Raw genomic sequence first — 20,788 nt, forward strand, 5'->3', positions numbered from 1 at the left:
CCGGAGGATGAAAATAAACCTGTTCCCTGGACTGCTCTGCTGAGAGTGACCCGTCTCCTTCCAGATGTCTTTTTCTGCCTGTTTGAAAACTAACGTGACTGAAACAGACATTAAACATCAAAAAACACAAACACAGCAGAGACGACACTTTAGTTTTAGAGCATCAACAAACCTCCCGCTTCCTCACCTGTCCACACACCTCTACACTAAAACACTGCACCTGAAACAAGTCGCTCATAAACCATAAAAGTTATTTAGAAATTAAGAAAAGCACAAAAAAAATCAAAAATGATTTACTAACACTGCAGCAAAAATGTTGCAATTTAATCTTTTATTCTAATTCTAAAAACAAACTGTGGATGCCATCCTCCAAACACCAGGGGGCGCTGCAAGAAGAAATACTAGAAATCAATTTTGCAAAACTAGCATTTATTTTAAACTTGCCTGACCTGTTTACACTGTTTAATGATGCAAATCTTTATTTTTATTTGTTTATTGTTAAGTTTATACAAATATATTCCTTCAGGGACTTGAGGACATGTTGGAGCTAATTCAAACTAAATTATTTTCCATTTTAAGACACTTTATAGATGACTTGTTGTTGTGAGCTTCACTCTAACTAACATCTGAATGCAATTATATTTTATCGTCAAAAATAGAAGTGGGGTGCCACAGGGCTCTATCCTTGGACCACCTTTGAAGCTTCTGCATTAATTGTTCACCAAGATCTTGTATTGATGATGGGAGAGTCCGACCACTGCACAAAGCCTTCTCCAGCACATCTCAAAGATTCTCAATGGGGTTAAGGTCTGGACTCTGTGGTGGCCAATCCATGTGTGAACATGATGTCTCATGCTCCCTGAACCACTCTTTCACAATCTGAGCCCCATGAATCCTGGCATTGTCATCTTGGAATATGATCCATTGATGGAATAACCTGGTCATTCAGTATATTCAGGTAGTCAGCTGACCTCATTCTTTGGACACATAATGTTGCTGAACCTAGACCTGAGCAACTGCAGCAACCCCAGATCATAGCACTGCCCCCACAGGCTTGTACAGTAGACACTAGGCATGATGGGTGCATCACTTCATCTGCCTCTCTTCTTACCCTGATGGTTCTCCACTATCCTTCCAGTTTTTAATAATGCGTTGGACAGTTCTTAACCCAGTTTTAGTAGTTTCTTCAATCTCCTTAGATGTTTTCTCTGCTTGATGCATGCCAATGATTTGACCCTTCTCAAACAGACTAACATCTTCTCCACGACCACAGGATGTGTCTTTAGACATGGTTGTTGAAGAAATGAGAAGCTACTCATTGCATCAGTTGGGGTTAAATAACTTGTTGTCAGCTGAAAGATAATCACCCATGCAGTGATTATCCAATAGGAGGCTCCTACCTGTTTGTTTAGTTAAATGCAGGTGGAGACTTTTATTTTAACCAGACAGTTTATTTAACATCAATATTCCTGCTCTGAACTTATAACATCCACATTTTTTACAGTACATGTCTGAGGTTTAACTCGTCTTCAGGCTGTTTTTAACAACTTCTGAATCACAGACTTCTTTTAAATAGATAAAAAAAAAACATGTTATTACATGAATGCAGTTTTCTCTTCTACCAGTGAATCTGAAAACTCTTAGAAATACTAAACGTGTCTGGACAGTCACTCAAGATGAATCGTTTAACTTTGATTAAAACTCAAAATCCACCTACTTTTCAAATATGTTCAGGTTTTCTTCACATTTTTAATCCTGAAACAAGAGTCCTCCGTCCTTCTTTGAGATATTAAAACTTTATTATTTGACTCTTGTGAAAATCAAACATTTACTGTCTGCTGTTTTTTGTTGTGTGTCCAGTTTTCACCACCCGAGTCCAACAAACGCAGCTTTAAAGTTTAGGTCGTTTTATTGTTGTTTTATTTCAGGTGAGACAAATCAAACTGAGGATGATGAGCATCACTGTGTGAACATGAACAGCAGGGGGCGCTGCAGAGCTTAAACACACCTGACTCTACAACCAGGTTTGATTTCAGGAGGTTTGGAACAAAAACAAAAGAAAATGATTTGTCAAAATACTTTGTTTTTATTAGTTCTTGAACATCTTATTTCAAATAATGAAGCACGTAATAAAAAATAAAAAATAAATCCTGCATGCATCAACCTGAAAACTGACGACAGTGCTGCAAACGTCAGCTGCTTTTACAAAGGAAACAGGAGGCTGGAGCGTTAAACACAACAATACATGGATAAAGACAGAAACCTTATTCATTTAGTTCACGCCTGTCAGCTGATCAGGTCTCTGAGGATCATTTAGTTTGATTAATAAATCGTCAGAGCTGCAGGGAACCATCACACCTGGAGTGTTTTCACTGAAAACTGAAAGCTAGCTGCAGGACCTGACTGACTGATTGACCCACTACGCTGCTAAAAGTTTAGTCTGATGCAGTTTCCACTAAAATAAAGACTTGTGGACACCTGCAGATAAGAAGGAGGAGGATACGTCCCAGAATAAGGGACGAGTTTTCTGGTGGACTGAAGTGAGCTGAGTGTTTTATGTCTTTGTGTCTTTAGACTCTGATGGAGACGTTGAAGGTTTCTGATCATCGTCCTCCAGCTGAGAAGACGTGCTGAGAAAACACTTTTCAGTCGGATCAAAGGATCCTGGTCGCTGAGATCTTGACGGGTCTGAGGAACCGATACCCGGCTCAAGCACATCCAGATTTAACCAGGTCTCAGGTTCTGTCTCTTCTAAAAGCTTATCGTTGGTGAGGGAGGTTTAGACGAATGAACTAATGAACGGATGCATCCACAAGCTGCTGTAGGGTTTCAGGATAATAAGAAATGAAAAGTGTTTTCGTGTTTTCTGGAGCCGTGGAGACGTGGAGCTGGTTCCAGATCTCTCAACAGAGAGACAGAAGGGTAGAAGAGTCAGTGTGTGTTTAAAACGACGGTGAAAAGAAATGGACAGTAACATACTGATAAGTGAAAATACATCCTCATCTCCTCCAGGGTTCAGGCTGCTCTGGATGCAGGAGCTGATGACACACTGAAGTCCATGTGTGTGTGTTTAGCAGTTCATCTTCATCATCATCATCATCAGTTTCATCCTCTAGCTGGAGGCCTGAAGGCGTCTGGTCTCATCTTCATCTCAGTGAACGGGATAGAAAACTCTTTTCCTTTCCAGCTGGTCCAGATCACACCCTGAAAAAAAACACAAAGACCTCGTTCAGACTGATCTGGTCTGGAGTCCAGGTTAAACAGGTCCAGGTGTGAACACTGATCTGGTCTCTAGAGTCCAGGTTAAACAGGTCCAGGTGTGAACACTGATCTGGTCTCTAGTGTCCAGGTATGAACAGGTCCAGGTGTGAACACTGATCTGGTCTCTAGAGTCCAGGTTAAACAGGTCCAGGTGTGAACGCTGATCTGGTCTCTAGAGTCCAGGTTAAACAGGTCCAGGTGTGAACACTGATCTGGTCTCTAGAGTCCAGGTTAAACAGGTCCAGGTGTGAACACTGATCTGGTCTCTAGAGTCCAGGTTAAACAGGTCCAGGTGTGAACACTGATCTGGTCTCTAGTGTCCAGGTATGAACAGGTCCAGGTGTGAACACTGATCTGGTCTCTGGTGTCCAGGTATGAACAGGTCCAGGTGTGAACACTGATCTGGTCTCTAGAGTCCAGGTTAAACAGGTCCAGGTGTGAACACTGATCTGGTCTCTAGAGTCCAGGTTAAACAGGTCCAGGTGTGAACACTGATCTGGTCTCTAGTGTCCAGGTTAAACAGGTCCAGGTGTGAACACTGATCTGGTATCAGTCCACATGTGGAGGTGGTCTGGGACACATGTGACCTCCTTCCTTTGGTAGTGTGAACACACAATGAGTCCTGGGTCACATTAAAGACCACCTACTCAACAGGGCTGATCTGAGGAAGAGGAGTTTAACTCCTTCATTCAACCACTAGTAGAAATGATCACATGAATCAGTGATGTCTGTTCATTAGTAATGAGAGCCTTTTAACAGATTCTGGCCTTGGAGCTGAGAACCAAGCTAAACTAGAAACTAATCTGAACTAGAGGAGACTCAGGAGATTATTCAGTATGAGGAGGAGGAGTTTGATTCTGTTGTTTAAAAACATATCAGCTTTTCCTTCCTTCCTTCCTTCCTTCCTTCCTTCCTTCCAACTTTCCTTCCCTCTTTCCATTCTTCCTACTTTTCCTCTTTGCTTCCTGTTTCCTTTCTTGTCTCCCTCCTTCCTACTGCCACCTGCTGGTGAGGTGAGGTCATTTCCTCATATGTACAGGTTTTTGTTGGCTGTCTTCTCTGTGATGCGTTCAAGGGCAACTTGAAGCGTCGTGACAGTCGGTCATTGCTGTCACTAGTTCTTTAGATGTTGGTTTGTTGTGTCTGGACCTTTAGAAGTTGATCTAGATCTTTGTCATAACAGAAAATCCTCTCTTGTGTCTAAAATCTGAATCCTTTACTTCAGCTACACTCGACCAGACTTTTATTCTACTGTCTGTGGGTAGACTGGTCCTAACTGTCCTCACTGTTAATGAGCCCTTTATTAAACTAATTTTTAAATGTTGTTTGAGTCTGGAGGTCTACCTGGTGGTTGACGTCGATGCCATAGACGCCGTTCAGGTTGGCCTCGTGGCAGTTCTTGTACCACCAGCCTCCTCGATAAGACAGAGCACAGCGGGTGATGAAGGACATGGGGTCGCGGTCCTTGGTGGAGAAGATGCGGTTGTTGTGGTAGCTGAGAGAATCTCCTGAAAACAAAAAACAGAGACGAAGACTAAGCAGAGAAACAACAGAAGGAAGGAGAGGACGAAGCTCCGTCCAGGTCAGTTTGTCTTCAACATGATTTAAGATCAGAATTCAAACCTGCAGTGCCGCTGTACCCGCCCACGGTCAGTCTGTAGTTCCTCTTCGCAACCGTGAAACTGGAATACTGAGCGTAGACCGAGTCGTCTCCGTCTCGCAGGTCGACTCGTAGGATCATCTTGGTCATTGTTGTCAGGTTGTGGAGATTATCGAGACCTGAAGGACAGAAAGCAGTTTGAGAATCTCTGTTCAGGTTTTAAAGACATGAATTAGTCTGCAAGTGGTTGATGGATGAAGATGAGCTTCCTCCAACAGACATCAGTTAAATAGATGTTTTTATCAGTCATCTCTAAGTCGTTATTTAAATGTTTATTGTTTTATTTCATCATGCTCCATATGTTGGAGTAACACGCCCACAAATTAATACATTAACACAAATAATATGATTAGTAGTTTTTCTACTACGACGAGTTGAGGGTTTTGTGAGAACACAGTGACCTCTGACCTTTAAAGTCTAATCAACTCATCTTTGAGTCCAGATAAATGGTTTTGCCGAATATAAAGAAATTTAATCAAAGCGTTCTTTAGATATCGTGATATGAGAAACTGGACACACCCAGGTATGTATAACCTCACACATAAATAAAGACATAAGAAACAAACAGATAATTATCTCATAGATGTGTTTGGTCACATCAGACCTTTAGATCAGGTGTTTTTATAACTTGTCAGTGATCTCTTTCTTTGTCCTCATCTCATGAATCTGTGTCTGGGTTTAATATTGATGGACCGTTACAGCTGCTTAAAACACATGTGAATATAAATGTCTTCCATCACGTGTCTCTCTCTCACCGAGCCAGAACTCTCCATTCAGATCTCCGAATCCTTTAACGTACTCTTTCCAGTTTCTGAAGAAATCCACAGATCCGTCCTTCCTCCTCTGGAAGACCTGCAGACGACAATCAGGACAAGGTTACCCTCAAACTCCCCCCGCCCATAAAATGTTTTGTGGCGTTAAGTTTATCTGGAGTCTCTCCGTTGGAAACTGACTCTGCTCCAGCAAAGATCTGGGGTCAGGACTGGGCTTAACAGGAGAGTAATTCTTTCTCAGACTTTCTTTCTGACCCCCTCATCCCGTCAGTAAAAGCACTGAGAGGCTGTTTTCTTCACCAGAAAACAAAATGACATAATACAGAAAACAGACAAACATCTGTTAGATGGATATGTATCAGCTGCACAAGGACAAATAGATGAATAATTATATTTAAAAAAAAAAAGGTAAATAAAACAGCAGCACTTCAGTGAGAAGTGGGCTAAATTAAATTAAATTAAATTAATAATTGGTTCAAAAAACAACTAATTGGTCATTATAAAATAAAAAATAAAATAAAATAAATAAAATCATAATATGCTCTCTTATTTATTTCTATCAAATTTTGTTCCTGTTGTTTTTGTAAAATATGTTTAAGAATCAATAAACACTGTTTATGAATGAATAGTCAAATAAAATGAACTCTGACAGATTCAGTGCAAACAGGCTGAAACACTCATCATCTTGAGGCTACATCATGGGCTACAAACTCTGGCTCACAGACAGTAAATCTGATCGTACCGTCCAGCCGCCGCCGTCCGTCTCCATGTCGCAGTAAACCATGATCGGAGTCCCGTCTTTCCCCTGAGGGAAAATCTCCACCTCGCCCGACGTCCAGATGCCGTTCAGCAGCTCCTGAGAGCAGTCGGAGGGGAAGGGGAACTTCAGGATGCCTGAGGAGGAAGAGGAGGGAGGAGGAAGGTGAGCAGCGTTGGTTATAGGTGAAGAACAATGACACTGAGGTGAAGGACATACCGGTGGTGAACTGGGTGGAGATGGCATTGGTGTAACGTCCTCCTGATTCAGCCTGGAGCTGCACCGAGTACATGGATCCAGGACGAAGTCTGGTCAGGTTGTACTGTGTTACCATGGCGCCAACAATCACTTCCTGGTCATAGGGAACAAACAGGAAGTCAAAAGTCGTCCTCTGTCTGGACCAAAGAGTAATGGGGACATTACCCTCCGTCCACAGTCTCACTGCTGGTGAATCTAAAGAGAGAAACAGAGGAACATTATCTACTTCCTGTCCCAAAGTGAAGAACCTTCCTCACCTTCATTTCCTGCCCTTCGGTCTGATAGGTCAGTCTGTATCTACCCACAGGCTGGGATGGTGGTTTCCATGACAACGCGGCGGTGCGAGGGGTCACGTTGTTGGCCCGGAGGTCTCTTGGTCCGTTCTCATCTTCACCAGAACCTGGAGATGAAGACGAAGGGATTCTTTAGTTCAATCTACTCATGAACGGAGGCCGACATCTGTTCAACATGTTTCTACTGAGGAGTAGAGGGTCTGATGGTGGTAACCATGGTAACCTTGGTAACCTCTACTAATCATCATCAGGTGAGGAGTTTCAAGGGCAGGAGGGACAGAAACATGGAGGTAGAAGAACAAGATGAACCAAGATAGAATTAATGTGGACAGAGACGATGGAGACGTGGAGACATCTTGGTCATCTTCTAAGACTCTACACATTCAGGACTGGAGGAGGACATGGAGGAGGAGGACATGGAGGAGGACATGGAGGAGGAGGATATGGAGGAGGAGGATATGGAGGAGGAGATGCTTCTTCCACTTGTTCTCCTCCTTCTTCTTGTTTTTCTCCTCCTTCTTTCTCCTCTTTACTTTTTTTGCTCATTCTTCTTCCTCCACCTTCTCCATGTCCTCCATCTCCTTCCTTCTTCTTCTCCTAGTTCTTCTTACTTTGTCACTTCCTCATCTTTGTCCTCATCCTTCTTCTTCCCTTTTTTTTCCTCCTTCTCCTTCTTGTTCTTCTTCCTCCTCCTCCTCTTTCTTCTTCTTTTTCCTCATATCTTCCACCTCATTTTCTTCTCCTCCTCCAGTGTTTGAGAAGATGAACCAAGATGGATGAGATGAAGAATGAGAAGAGAAACAACAGAAGGAAGGACAGGACGAAGACACCTTGGTCGTCTTCTAAGACTCTAGACATTCAGGACTGGAGGAGGAGTAAAAACTTCTACTCCTTATCCTCTACCTTCCTCTTCTTCTCCTACTCCTCTTTTTTCTTTATTTTCTTCTTCCTCTCTTTCTCCAACACTTCCTCCTTCTTTGTCGTCTTCACCTCCTTCTTCTGCAACGCCATTTGATTCTCCTCCTCCTCCTTCATCATCACCTTTTTCTTCTTCCTGCTTCTTCTTCTTCTTCTTCTATTCTATTTCCAGTAGATGTCATTCTTCTCTTCATCAGTAAAGTTCTCCAGTGGGTCACATGGATTGATTCAGTTGCCATGGTAACAGACATGGTACAGCCCGTGTGTGTGTGTTCTTGTACAGCTATCTTTCTGAGGACCAGTCTGGGTGTATCAGGCTGTGTGAGGGTAAAGGTCAGAGGTCATCAGGTCATGGTTAGGACTAGTGAGTGTGCTGCGCTGACCGCTGCTGGTGGTGAAGGTGGTGGAGGCCGGTGAACTCTCCAGGCCTCCCAGCTGGCTGGTCACGGTGACGGTGTAGGTGGTGGATTCCTCCAGACCGCTCAGCTGCTGCTCAGCTGCGTTTCCAGAGACGGTGACCCTCACCTCTGAACCTGCCCCGAATAAAAACTGAATTATTCCACAGTTCAACACCACGTCTGACTGGATGTGCTTCTGCTTCAGTGACCTGAACAACTGCTTTGGTGTTCTGGATGAAGTCACAGGCTACGTACCTGAACCTGAGCCATAGACGATGGCATACTTATCAATGGCAGCCAACGCTGGACGCCACAGTAACAAAGCTGTGCTGTCGGTGACGTTCACGGCCCGTACGTCTGTAGGAGGGTCGGGGACTGGGAGAGGAATGAAGAACAAACTATTTAATGTAGAGTGAACAATAACGAGAGCACAGGGAAGGGGAATCAGAGAACTGAAACCAATCCAGAGACGCCTCAGAGGAAACTTAAAAATGAACAGATCATTTCCAGATCCAGCAGCTGCTTCACACATCAACAAGATTTATTTCATGCAGAAAAGAAACACATCAAAACATGAGATCATTCATGTTTTATTTCTGTTAAAAATAAAAAAGAAAACAGGAAATTATTTTATATTTATATCTTGGCCCGTGTGTCGTTATTTTTCTGGTATTTCAAGTTTGGTTTTAGACAGTAAAATAAAAAAATATAGAAATAAATAAACATAAAGTGATTTATACAAAACATCTTGGTGCCAATAAAGCACCTTCCAGGGTCCGTGCATTTTCTTGTTCGATTTTAAAACCAGAAACAAAAACTGGAAAAACGTCTGAGATTAGAAAAACGAAACCTCTGCTTTACTCTGTAGTCTAGAAGTAAAAATAGAAAGTTTATCTCAGTCTTCATGTTGTTTCTCCTGAGGTGATTTCTTGTCCTTGATTGAAGCAGGAAGTAGTGTCCATGGTGACCACTGGTCCAGGTCTCTCTGGTCCAGGTCTCTCTGGTCCATGGATCATTGTGTTCAGCTAAATAAACCTGGTTCTTCTCCAGATTCAGAGACAAATCCAGATGACCAGATACCTTGAGTCAGAAAGTCTGAAATTAAATCTGAATATTGTTCCAGAGTCATGTCCATGCTCCGTTTAGACCAACAGAAAAGATCTGAAACTTCTTCTTCTTCTTCTTCTACATGAATCTAATATCCACTGGTTTCTGTTTTCATAGTTTAAAGGACCAAAGGTACATTTACTTGTTTAGCATTTTTTATGCTTTTTAAATTGAAAATCGAAACCAAACCTGAAATACCAAAAAGCAAACGGGCCGTTCATTGTTGTCATTTCTAATCCCCAATGAAACAGTGTAGGAAATGAAAGCTGCAGCACTCACGTGTCATGACGAGGTCTTTGACGGGGTCGCTCTCGTCCAGTCCCAGCGTGGAGATGATGGTGACCTCGTAAGAAGAACCAGGTGAGAGCCGTGACAGCGCAAGGGAGGAGTTCTGTGAGTCCACAGACACCGACACTGGCTCGCCTGCATGGACAAGACTCAGTGGTTCATTCATTCATCGTTTGGTTAATTATTGATCTGATCATGTTGATTATCTCAGTGACCTGGTTCCTCTGAGGATGAAGCTTCCAGGGTTCAGTTCTAATCTGAGTCTTTGTCTCTAAAATAAATCAGATCTTAACATGTGAGAGTCTTTCCATCTTGTTCAAACATCTGGATCATGTCTCCAAGTCAACAACCAGCTGTTGATGGTTCTGAAATGAAAGTCTGAACTTCCATTGAGAAGAAAATAATAATAACTGACTGTACAGGAAGTCGTCACCACGTCTTCTTCTGGTAAGACTGAAAAACTGACTGACTCAGACGTCCACACCAAAAAGAAAGAGGACATATCTGTGCTTCTGTTACGGCACGCTGGTATTTATTAATGATTTTATAGCTTAAAGTTGATCTGTCTGGGTTAAACTTGTCCTGAAGCACGAGCAGATTATCTTTAACCTGATTAGCTTCAAGGTGTCCACAAATAAGGACCCCCAAAATAATCCAAACTGACAAACACACCCACCTCTGCCTTCTGAACATTTGTTTTATTGCTTCCTTAAAACGTCTCTAGATAATTAGCAATGAAATAAAATCTGAGTTCAGTATCTCACCCTCGTCTGCGTGGGTGTAGGTGACTTTGAAACCACTGACGGAACTTTTTGGTTTGGTCCACGACACCGTCAGAGAGTTTTCTGTCACTTTACTGAAGACGATGTTGGTTGGAGGTTCCGGGCCTGCAATGTTTGAAAAATAATATAAATAAAAAAAGAGAGATTAAATGAAAAGCAAAGGATGGAGGGAAGGAAGTGAAGTAAAGGAGGAGGTAAAGGAAGAATAAGAGGAAATAAAAAGGTTTCATGAAAAGCACAGGAGTGGAAACAGTGTCTAGTTCAAATTTATTCATCCACACATTTGTTATTAGTGCTCCAGTGAGTTTGTGTGTATATATGTACAGTGCAAACATATATACAGTATACACATCATATACAGACATACAGTGGGACATTTAAATGAGATGATGGGTCCTGGGCAGCAGCGAAGGAGAAAATGATGACATCCTGAAAATAGAAGCGTGGCGGGAATAAAAGACGTCGAAACAAAAGAAGACAACAGACAAATCCACAAAGTCATTAAGAGTGAACAAACACAAATACATTTAGATATATTAATATGACAGATTCACATTGAAAGCGTTAGGAAATGATTTTGAGGCGCTCTTAAAGATTGGATTCAAACTGATTACACCATATTATAAATTTGGATTAACAAACAGAATCAGACTTTTTTAATATCCTGTCAAAAAAGCCAAACACAGAATGTACCATACCGTCAGCCTGCACAGTCCTGACTCATGCTGTTTTGTTTTTTGACATCCAGACTGATTTAAAGTCAAAAATTCAAAATTTGCACATTTTGTGTTTATAATGTAGAAAAAGATGAAGACAGGCCAGACATACAGAGACCAGCCGTGGTCTTACCCTGGTTTGGGTGAGAAGGTGAAGGGGTGTCAGTGAAGCTGGCTGTTAGCTTACCCTGAATGAGAGAAGACCAGAGCAGCAGTGAATGAATGAATGAATGTTGTTACTGTTGTTTTTGATGTCAACTCAGTTGACCAGGACAGACTGGAAAGCCAGGTTTGAATTCAAGCCCCGCCTCCAGGACGGGTAATATATATTGTTACGAATATGAGCGGAGTTCCCCAAGGCTCAATCATTGGTCCTCTCCTGTTTAACATTCACATTCTTTCATTAGGTCAAAATATACAAGAGTAAAACCCAACAAATATGCAGATGACACCAGGATTTACCTTCCTCTGTCACCTAGCAATTAAAGTGGCAGACATTTCCTACTGCAGACTTTCTGCAGAACTGAAGGTAAAACTTTCCCAATGCAGAAGAAGAAATTTGCTTCAAAGTTAGATTAAAGTTTGATTTTCTGTTTTCTTCCAGAGAGGGTTAGGGGCCGACGTCAGCTACAAATCCGTTAGCATTTCCAGCAACGTTTACGTCAAGTCGATGGAGTGTTGTTCAGCGCTCTGTGACGCCACCGAAGGAGGTGTTTCTCACGGGCACTGATTGTTTATATAACACGCGGCTGGTGAAGCAAATGCTTATGATCGGCTGGTGCATCGCGGCGTCGGAGGAGCAACCCAACAAATAGCAACTAGTGTACTTTTTGGTATTTCAAGTTTGGTTTTAAATAAATAAGAGTTTCTTTTTTAAAAATCAAATGGAGACTACTTCCTGATACATTCAAGGACAAGAAATCAGATTAACAGACTAAGATTAACAGAATAAAAGAAAAGTTTGTATTTTTAATTTTTTGGGTTTCATGATTTAAAAATAAAAATCACATAACAGCTGTTTTTCCAGTTTCCGTTTCTGTTTTTTAAAGCAAACTTGAAAAATACCAAAAAATGCACGGACCGAACAAACGTTGCTGAACTGGATCAGTAGTGAATCTGAAAACACTCAAACCGTATTCTATGAAAAATAAAAGTAAAACAGAATCTGAGGATCAGCTTTGGCTTCTGTCTGCTTCAGCTTCACATGCTATGCTCTGAGTGTAGCTCGTATCGTACATTAGACAACCGATGTTAACGCGCAAAAACATTAGCTAGTGCACAAGCTAGCTAGCTAACAATGAGGCCACCGTGTGAATGCACATCTGAGGTTTGACATCAAATAACTGTGGTCTTATGGAGGCTGTTAATTATTACAGTGTCATGAACAAAGCTGAAGAATGAGTGGACAAACACGACATCAACACAAAACACAAGTTCTTTGTTCAACATGTGATAAAACAACAACAACAGGTTATTTCACTGAACCAACGTTGATGAATCTGAAACTGTAAATCATGAGATTACAGTTTTCAAGAGCGTCAAAGCAGCTGACCTCTTGAAATGGACATATCCAGTGAAGACGAGTGATGATTAGTTAACAGTGAACAGGAGTTTTAATCAACTCAACATGAACTGCAGTAAAGACAGAAAGTCTCTTTATTCTGAGCAGACTGAGACTGAAGAGACAAGTTTTCTGATAAAGACTGGACAACATTGACAGTAATGTTGTCACATTACTGTCTACTGTCTTGTACCTGTGCTGATGACAAGCTTGTGCAGGCTGGACAGAAGACCCTGACCCTTTCCAAGCAAGGTCAAGGTGTACTCCGTCTTCGGAGGCAAATCCTCAAACTGGAAGGAGCGAGCGGAACCAGGAAGGACTCTTTTGAAGGTTGTGTCACTTTCTGTTGGTTTGGGTTTTGTGCTGCTACGGATGCTTGGGTCTTGAGTGACTAAACTTTCAGGTACTCTGTTATTGTCTTCCCTACTTCCACTGGTAGGTTGAGACTTCCCTGTCCCTGTGGAGCTCTCTTCATCACCGTCCTCTTTCTGTTTCTGCTTCCGCCCTTGAACTTCTTTCCTGGTCACAACAAAGTTTTTGTACTTCCCTTCTGGTGAGTCCCATATGAGTGTAAATCCATCCGAGGTCCGGTTTGTCACTCCCACAAAGTCCAGAGGTTCTCTCGTGTCTCCAGAAGTAGAAGTGTCTGAAGCAGCAGCTCTTATCCCCCCCGACTCAGACACCTTGTTTACAGTAGGATCTGTTTGTGGATCTTTTTCCTTTTGGCTTCCTCTGATGAAGTGTTTCGTCTCGGTGAGGTGTTGTTGTGTCGTAGTAGTTCTTGGTGGTGGTTGTCTCTTTGGAAGCGTCACAGGTCTTGAGGCTTTTGAATCGGAGGAAGTTGGTCTACCTCGAACTCTGTCTTTACGCGGGTGAGAACCTGTGGAACTAGTTCCTTCTTTTTGGATCAGAGCATCGTCTTTCTCCTCTAACTCATCAGTCTGTGTTCTGTTGTGAAGATCTTTCTGGACAGCTGGGCTCACCTCTTTTTTTTCTGACTGTTCATCTGGGACTCCTTGGAAATCCTGCACTCCTGATTGGCTTTCAGGGGTACTATCTTCTCCCTGTTGGCTAGTTTGACTTCCAACAGTAAACCTGCTGCCTGCATTTTGGTTTCTGGTGCGGAAAGGTCCTCTGTGTGGAAGTTGAGGTGGTCTGAGGATTGGACGGGTTCTGTTTCGGAGAGATTCACCATACACTTGTGGCCTTCGGAAATAACCGAATTTAGTGTTTGGGGGATGGGAGGAAGGCACTTCACCAGGTCTGGCAGTTTGATCGACCTGAGTGCTTGTCATGGAGATTCTTGGTCCAACTCTGCCTTCACTCTCCTCACTTGCAGATCCTGTATCTGGTACACGGAAATCTTTGGAAGTAGGAGATGAAGTCGCTGGTAATTTGGTGGGAAGCACCGGCTCATTCTGAGCTTTTGTTTCTGGATGTAAAGGCTGAGAGGGTTGAGTCAAGGGCCTCAAATGAGGGCGAGTTTGATTCTGACGACGGTTTATAAAGGGGCGGTGGGGGAATCCCCCCTTTGGAGGAAAACGTCGAACTGGGGGCCGACCTTTCTGTATCGGGATCTTTTTTTGGTTTTGTTCATCTTCACGGGTCCCAGTTGGAGTTGCACCGTCTTTGTCACCAATCACTGAGTCATAGACCTCAACTGACGATGATTCCTCTGAAGCAGATGGAGATAATACTTTACTTGTGAGTAGGTGTGTGGTTTGTCTTTTAGGGATGGGGGGAATACGAGGAGAGGAGCGGTGAGGAACATGGGTTCTGTTCTGAAATCTTGGGAGTGGACGAGGCATATTTTTTTGTGGAGATGTACGACGGAAACCAGGGGCTGCGTCGTCTCCTGAGGGCGGCTGAGTGGAGTCCGTCATAGTTTTATTGCTGTCAACATCGAGTTCGTTGCTTTCTAGTGAATCTGAGGTGGAAGGGGCAGATGATGGAGATGATGGTGATGGTGCAGATGAAACTGGTGACGATGACTCTGAGTCTGATGAATGTGATGAAGATAAGGACGATGAAGAGGATGAGAGTGATGTCAGTGGCTTCAGTCCTGTTAGAATCTGCTTCCTCACTAGGTCTGCATCAGCTGAGAGGTTTGAAGTTGGAGACAAGTGAACAGAAAACATTGTGATATTCAGACCTTCAAAGGAGTCTGTCAGGAGTTTATCTAAAGGATCTGATGGATAGTGGAGGCTGGTCTCTCCAGAAGGGGGCGTTTCATTTATTACAGGGGAACCTGGATCTGAGCTCATTGTGTTTCCTGCCAGTCCTGTCACATCCCCCTTACACCCGTTGCCTCTGTCTTTCTGTGGTAATCTGAAGTGTGTCACTTTAATTTTGTTCATGCATTTCTTCTCTTGGCTTTGAGCAGTCCCAGTTGGCTCTGGAGACACTGGATCAGTGTGGTTTCCATGCACGGACATGCCAACATCTGGTAGCTCTTTTGAGCCAACAGCAGCAGTTGGTTCCTCTGAGCTACTTTGACTGTTTATTTCTGAATCAGTCCCAGAGATTAGAGCTGGATTTTCCTCCACACTCGGGTTTCTCTCAGATTCTCCAATGATGGGGACATTCGTCTTTTTATCCATCTGGTACTTCACTGGGGATTTTCTCAAAGGGAAAATCCTTTTCCCTCCAGGACCAACTCTGGTTTCATTGAAACGCAAACTGCCTGGGACCTTTGGCTTCCTGAGCAATGTGGGCCGTCCTGTGATTCTGGATCTGGTGAAATTTTTTGCATTCATCTTGGTGACTAGAGGTCTAGTTCTGGCAATCACAGACCCTGATGGTGAGTCTTTTCCAGATTCAGCCTCACTCCCTTCCTCCATCCTCTCACGTTGGTCGACCTCAGGTGAGTGACCTAAGTCTTGGTCCATTTGACGGACATCTTGTCCAGGTGCTGGTGTGACCCGCAGGGTCAAAGCCGCCATGCTAACCCTAGGTAATGGACTCCCTAAAGACGTGAAGAATTAAAAGTTAAGGTCGCCACAATCTGCTGCTGTTAGTAATCCAGAGGAGATCACATCTAACAGGGGAAGAAAAACAGTTTTAATATTCATCATTATACTGATTTAAAATAATGTGTGAAAGCAAACAAACATCTTGGGTCAGCGGTGTCCATGTGAAACCTGCAAGGAGAACATTTTAATGTGGTTAATGTTTTGCTTGGACAAACTTGGCATCACTGTGGAGGAGGAAACATCATGAGTGGAGGGTTGGGGCAGTGCTTCATTAAGGTTTACAGTTTCTCCACTCTGGGTTTTAGAAGATGTGTTTCCATGAATAATGAGGTGTGTGGACACATAGAAGGATTTACTAAGCACGACCAAGTCTGTTGTAACCTGAATATAACCTGGAGCAGAGACATCGGACCTGAAGAGAAAATGAAAGTGTTCATGTTTCCTCTCTTCATCCCATTTCTCACTCTTTCCTTGACATTCCTGTCCAGATGAAACCATCTGTCTCCAGGTTTGGTGCGTTTGTACATTTTCAGATAAACTGGAAGCTTACTTCTAACCGGGGACGTCCCCATAGGTATCAGGGCCAACCCAGGTATTTTTAAAGTCATCAACCAAGCCTTATTTATCCATTTATTTATTAATTTATTTATTTATCCTACCTGTCCTGGGACTGCAGATGGAAATATGTTATTTGCTAAATCTGGGACAGTGTATCTTCTCCTTTTTAAGTGATTAATGCATTCTGTACATGGTCCCAGTAAGAAATAAACTAAATAAACTAAACTAAACATTCATTTTAGGCCAAAACTATGTTCCTGTAGCATCAAGACTTCTTCTTCTTTGGTTTTAATGGCGGCTGGCATCAAAGCTGCCAAACAATGAAGAAGAAGAACTAGAACCCTGGTTCTACAATGAAGGTAGTCCTCTGTTAGTCAGTACCTAGTGTAATGTGGATGTGTGGTGAGGTGGTAGTAGTTGATCATCGAAACAGAATCCATGGAGTCCACTCAGTCAAAGGCTGCACCCAAACAACAACAACAAACACTGAACGTTTAAAAGAAGAGAAAAGTTTCCTGGAGACAGCGTCAAGGAGAAACATCTTCCAGAGAGGGTTAGGGAGTTTATGGCAGCGTTGGATGACCAGAACATTTCTGGAGTAGAGAACACAAGGTACCAGCTACCCTCTCCACACTACATTAACTTTGACAGAAAGATTTATTGGACTGAATCCAGTCCACTCTAGGAGAAGACAAGGAAGACAAGGACAGACTTTAGGAAGCTACAGGAGACCAACTCTAGGAGAAGACAAGGAAGACAAGGACAGACTTTAGGAAGCTACAGGAGACCAACTCCAGGAGAAGACAAGGAAGACAAGGACAGGCTTTAGGAAGCTACAGGAGACCAACTCTAGGAGAAGACAAGGAAGACAAGGACAGACTTTAGGAAGCTACAGGAGACCAACTCTAGGAGAAGACAAGGAAGACAAGGACAGACTTTAGGAAGCTACAGGAGACCAACTCCAGGAGAAGACAAGGAAGACAAGGACAGGCTTTAGGAAGCTACAGGAGACCAACTCTAGGAGAAGACAAGGAAGACAAGGACAGACTTTAGGAAGCTACAGGAGACCAACTCTAGGAGAAGACAAGGAAGACAAGGACAGACTTTAGGAAGCTACAGGAGACCAACTCTAGGAGAAGACAAGGAAGACAAGGACAGACTTTAGGAAGCTACAGGAGACCAACTCTAGGAGAAGACAAGGAAGACAAGGACAGACTTTAGGAAGCTACAGGAGACCAACTCTAGGACATTTAGGATCAGAGAGGGATCAATATTTAAAGATTGGGATTGGATGGAGGGAAAACACTCAGGACGTCACTAGTTCTAAATAAAGTTTATGTTGTCATGTTAGAATCCATTTAATGACCTTTAACCTTTCTCTACTCACCAGGAACTACCTGGGTGGTCACTGGTTCGCTCCGGCTCGTTCCTTTCTCCGCCACGAGCACTACGTCATACAGACGCCCCGCCTCCAGCTGCCTAATGTGGGCGGAGTTTTGTCCAGCTGGGACGGCCATTTCTTGACTCCTCCCCTCTCCGTCGTTGGGCGTGACTGTCAAAAGGTACCTGTCAATCTCCCCCTGCGACTGCTCCCATTGGACCACGGCAGACGTGGAGGTCGTCTTGACAACTTGGAGGTTGGTGGGACCAGAAATGACTGCAGAAGAAGAAGTAGAAGAAGAGGAAGAAGAAAGACTTTTACAGCTTCTGTTTTAGCTGGTAGCTGCAGCAGTGACTCTGCAGACCTCCAGTCTTCCTCTTCTTTCCCTGCAGCTTGATCTTCTTAACATCTTTCTGAAACATTTAAACTTTCGCTGCCAGTTTGTTGATTTGGTCTGCAGACGTCGGCCAGTGTGTTGATCAGAAGCTCCTTCTTCTTACCAGCTCAGTTCAGACTCCACCTTTTCACCGATTTGACAGCAATGCATGCATCTGCAGCAGTTAATAATAATAATAATAATAATAATCTGCTTTGTGTTTTTAGTTTTCCAACATCGAGGTCTTTGTTCTAATTGCACAAGAACATATTTTCATTGTTTGCAATCATTAATTAAAAGCACATAAAGTAAAAAGAACTCACGGGTCATAAATTCAGTGGAGCTCTCGGCTCCCCTCCTGCCATCGATCTCTCCAACGACGCTGACGCTGTACTCCTGACCGGCTGCCAGGCCCGTCTGGGTGAAGGAGGTCAGGCTTCCCTCCACCTGCACCGTCACCTGCTGGTCGCTCTCCTTCTGTTGGGTCGACACAGACGACGTTACGTGTCGGTGAAATGCTGCAGAGGAACCGTTACCTCCATCACAGCTGTGATATCATCTACAGGACATGATTCAACACATGACCAAGTATCAGCAGGACGTAAGGTCTCCACTGTCTCTGTGGGCTTTAGATTTATTTTATTCATTTATTATTAGGAAGGGAGACTTGCAATGTAAGAAGTTCAACTTTATGGTTTAAACTCCTGTTTTTACTGAGCACATGATAATCAAACTTCTTGAATCTGAGAAATAGAAAATAATCAACTTTCAGCTACGAATGATTAAAGTTTAGATCCTCCAGATAAACGTAGATGAAGATGCTGGTGTTGTTTTCTATGTTAAACTGTTGTATGAGTTGTTTTACACACCTCACTGATTATAAACACGTATTAAAGAGGTCATTCAATGCAGACGGAAAAAATGTTCGCTTGTTTAGGTAACGTGTCATTTAATCTCCTCTGTACCAGGACACGCTCCAGTTCACCAGGTCAGAGCCAGTTGTTCAGGTTCAGCAGCGTTTCCTCCCACGCTGATAATTAACTGAGTCACCGCTGATCAACTCTGTGGCGTCTGCAGGGCATCGACGTGCACATGTGCAGGAACAGAAACTATTTTCTTTCGTTCGTGTTTCTGAAATCAAACTTGACTAAATGGAGGCTGAGGTCACTGGATGTGTTCTCATCAGATTTGTCATTTCCCTAATAACACATGATTTCAAACGTTCCCTCTAAACACTTGGAGACGTCGGTGAAGCGAGACGAAGAGAACGAGAGGAAAAATGTTGAAAATGAAGACGTCAGGATCTTTTCACGCTGCTCGCTGAATCCTAAGAAAAGAAAAAAAAAAGTAAATCCTGGAAATCCTGAAACATGTGTTGACACAGCAGCTCAGCTGGGAGGAGCCAGGACGCCGTGGCGTGTGGAGGCAGCGGCCCTCAGCTGGTTGCCATGTTGCCATGTTGCCATGTTGCCTGGTGATGGAGCTCCTGGATCGTCCGTCTCCATCCCAGCGAGGGCGACGTCATTAAAACTGAACCTCCAATAAACTTTAAACCGAGCTGAGGGTCCGTGGCGTCTCTGCAGGACGTCCAGGGATGAAGACAATGAGGAGGATGAAGAGGACGAACCCGCTCAGACAGATGTTTTGCAGCATTTCAACAACAAAGAAGTGATTTTATTTTTCTGTTTAATAATGAATGAAGCTGCTGGTTCATGGAGCAACAAAGAGAAACAGAAGAATGTGACGATACTGGAAGATGATCAGCTGATGTTGTTGTTGTTGTTGTTGAATGTGATGAAGATCGTCCTCTCTCTCTCCCTCTCTCTCTGTCTCTCTCTCTCTCTCTGTGTCCCAGCTGTGGGTCCACGGTGATGTCACCTCTCTGGCAGTGGCCATGTTTTTGACAGTGTTTACACGTTGCCGCGGCGACAAGCATCCCACATCTGCATCTTTTTTTTTTTTTTCCTGTGGACCTCCAAGAGTTCACTCCATTCTCAGCTCCTCCTCCTCCTCTTCCTCCTCCTCCTCCTCCTCCTCCTCCTCAGATTGACCGAAGCGTCTCTGGCTCCAGGATGGATTTGAAAAGTGTGACAGAAACATCGTCGATCGGTTTAAAAACAAACCAGAGTCCAGAATTATTACGATGTGAAAAATGAAACAGCTCCTCCTCCTCCTCCTCCATGTCCTCCTCCATGTCCTCCTCCATGTCCTCCTCCATGTCCTCCTCCAGTCCTGAATGTCTAGAGTCTTAGAAGACGACCAAGATGTCTCCACGTCTCCATCGTCTCTGTCCACATTGATTCCATCTTGGTTCATCTTGTTTTTCTACCTCCATGTTTCTCCTGGAAACTCCTCACCTGATGTTGATTAGTAAAGGTTACCATGGTTACCACAACCACAACCTCTACTCCTCATCCACCAGGATTAGTTAATCTGTTCACTGGTTTCTGTGGAAACCAAACAAACCAAAGTAACCGTTTGTTTTCTAGTTTTGATTTGTTCCTGATCCCTCTCTTCTTCTTCTTCTTCTTCTTCTTCGTCTTCGTCTACTTCCTGTCGTCCTTTCTTTCCGAGGCCTCCGGTCACTTCTCCGTGGGCTCATAAAGACCACCACATGTCTTCATCACTTCCTCTCATCAGTTCCATCTCTTAATCTCTCTCCATCCACTCGTCTCTCTGCGGCTCTGGATAATTCCTGGCGTTGTTAGTCTCCTCTCAGTCATTACAGA

At 43.4% G+C, this 20,788-nt stretch overlaps 1 protein-coding gene across 2 annotated transcripts in view; it reads right to left on the bottom strand.

Annotated features, from left to right (window-relative positions):
* Positions 1-2,072: 2,072 nt before the first annotated feature.
* Positions 2,073-20,788, bottom strand: part of LOC311501818 (tenascin-like) — a 35,187-nt gene continuing 16,471 nt past the window's right edge. The window contains exons 7-20 of one of the 2 annotated variants that reach the window (XM_084563844.1): positions 18,383-18,536; positions 17,690-17,959; positions 12,966-15,737; positions 10,478-10,600; positions 9,705-9,848; positions 8,574-8,693; positions 8,304-8,453; positions 6,967-7,109; positions 6,671-6,803; positions 6,437-6,588; positions 5,677-5,773; positions 4,885-5,040; positions 4,606-4,769; positions 2,073-3,204 (exon numbers count right to left, since the gene is read on the bottom strand). In XM_084563844.1, coding sequence (XP_084419970.1) covers positions 3,106-3,204; positions 4,606-4,769; positions 4,885-5,040; positions 5,677-5,773; positions 6,437-6,588; positions 6,671-6,803; positions 6,967-7,109; positions 8,304-8,453; positions 8,574-8,693; positions 9,705-9,848; positions 10,478-10,600; positions 12,966-15,737; positions 17,690-17,959; positions 18,383-18,536 — 4,677 coding nt within the window. In that variant the 3' untranslated portion in view covers positions 2,073-3,105. The remainder of the gene's footprint in view (positions 3,205-4,605; positions 4,770-4,884; positions 5,041-5,676; positions 5,774-6,436; positions 6,589-6,670; positions 6,804-6,966; positions 7,110-8,303; positions 8,454-8,573; positions 8,694-9,704; positions 9,849-10,477; positions 10,601-12,965; positions 15,738-17,689; positions 17,960-18,382; positions 18,537-20,788) is intronic. The other variant, XM_084563845.1, reaches the window with a different exon arrangement.

The sequence above is a fragment of the Chelon labrosus genome (genome assembly GCF_963514085.1).
Source record: "Chelon labrosus genome assembly, chromosome: 16".
Taxonomy (NCBI): domain Eukaryota; kingdom Metazoa; phylum Chordata; class Actinopteri; order Mugiliformes; family Mugilidae; genus Chelon; species Chelon labrosus.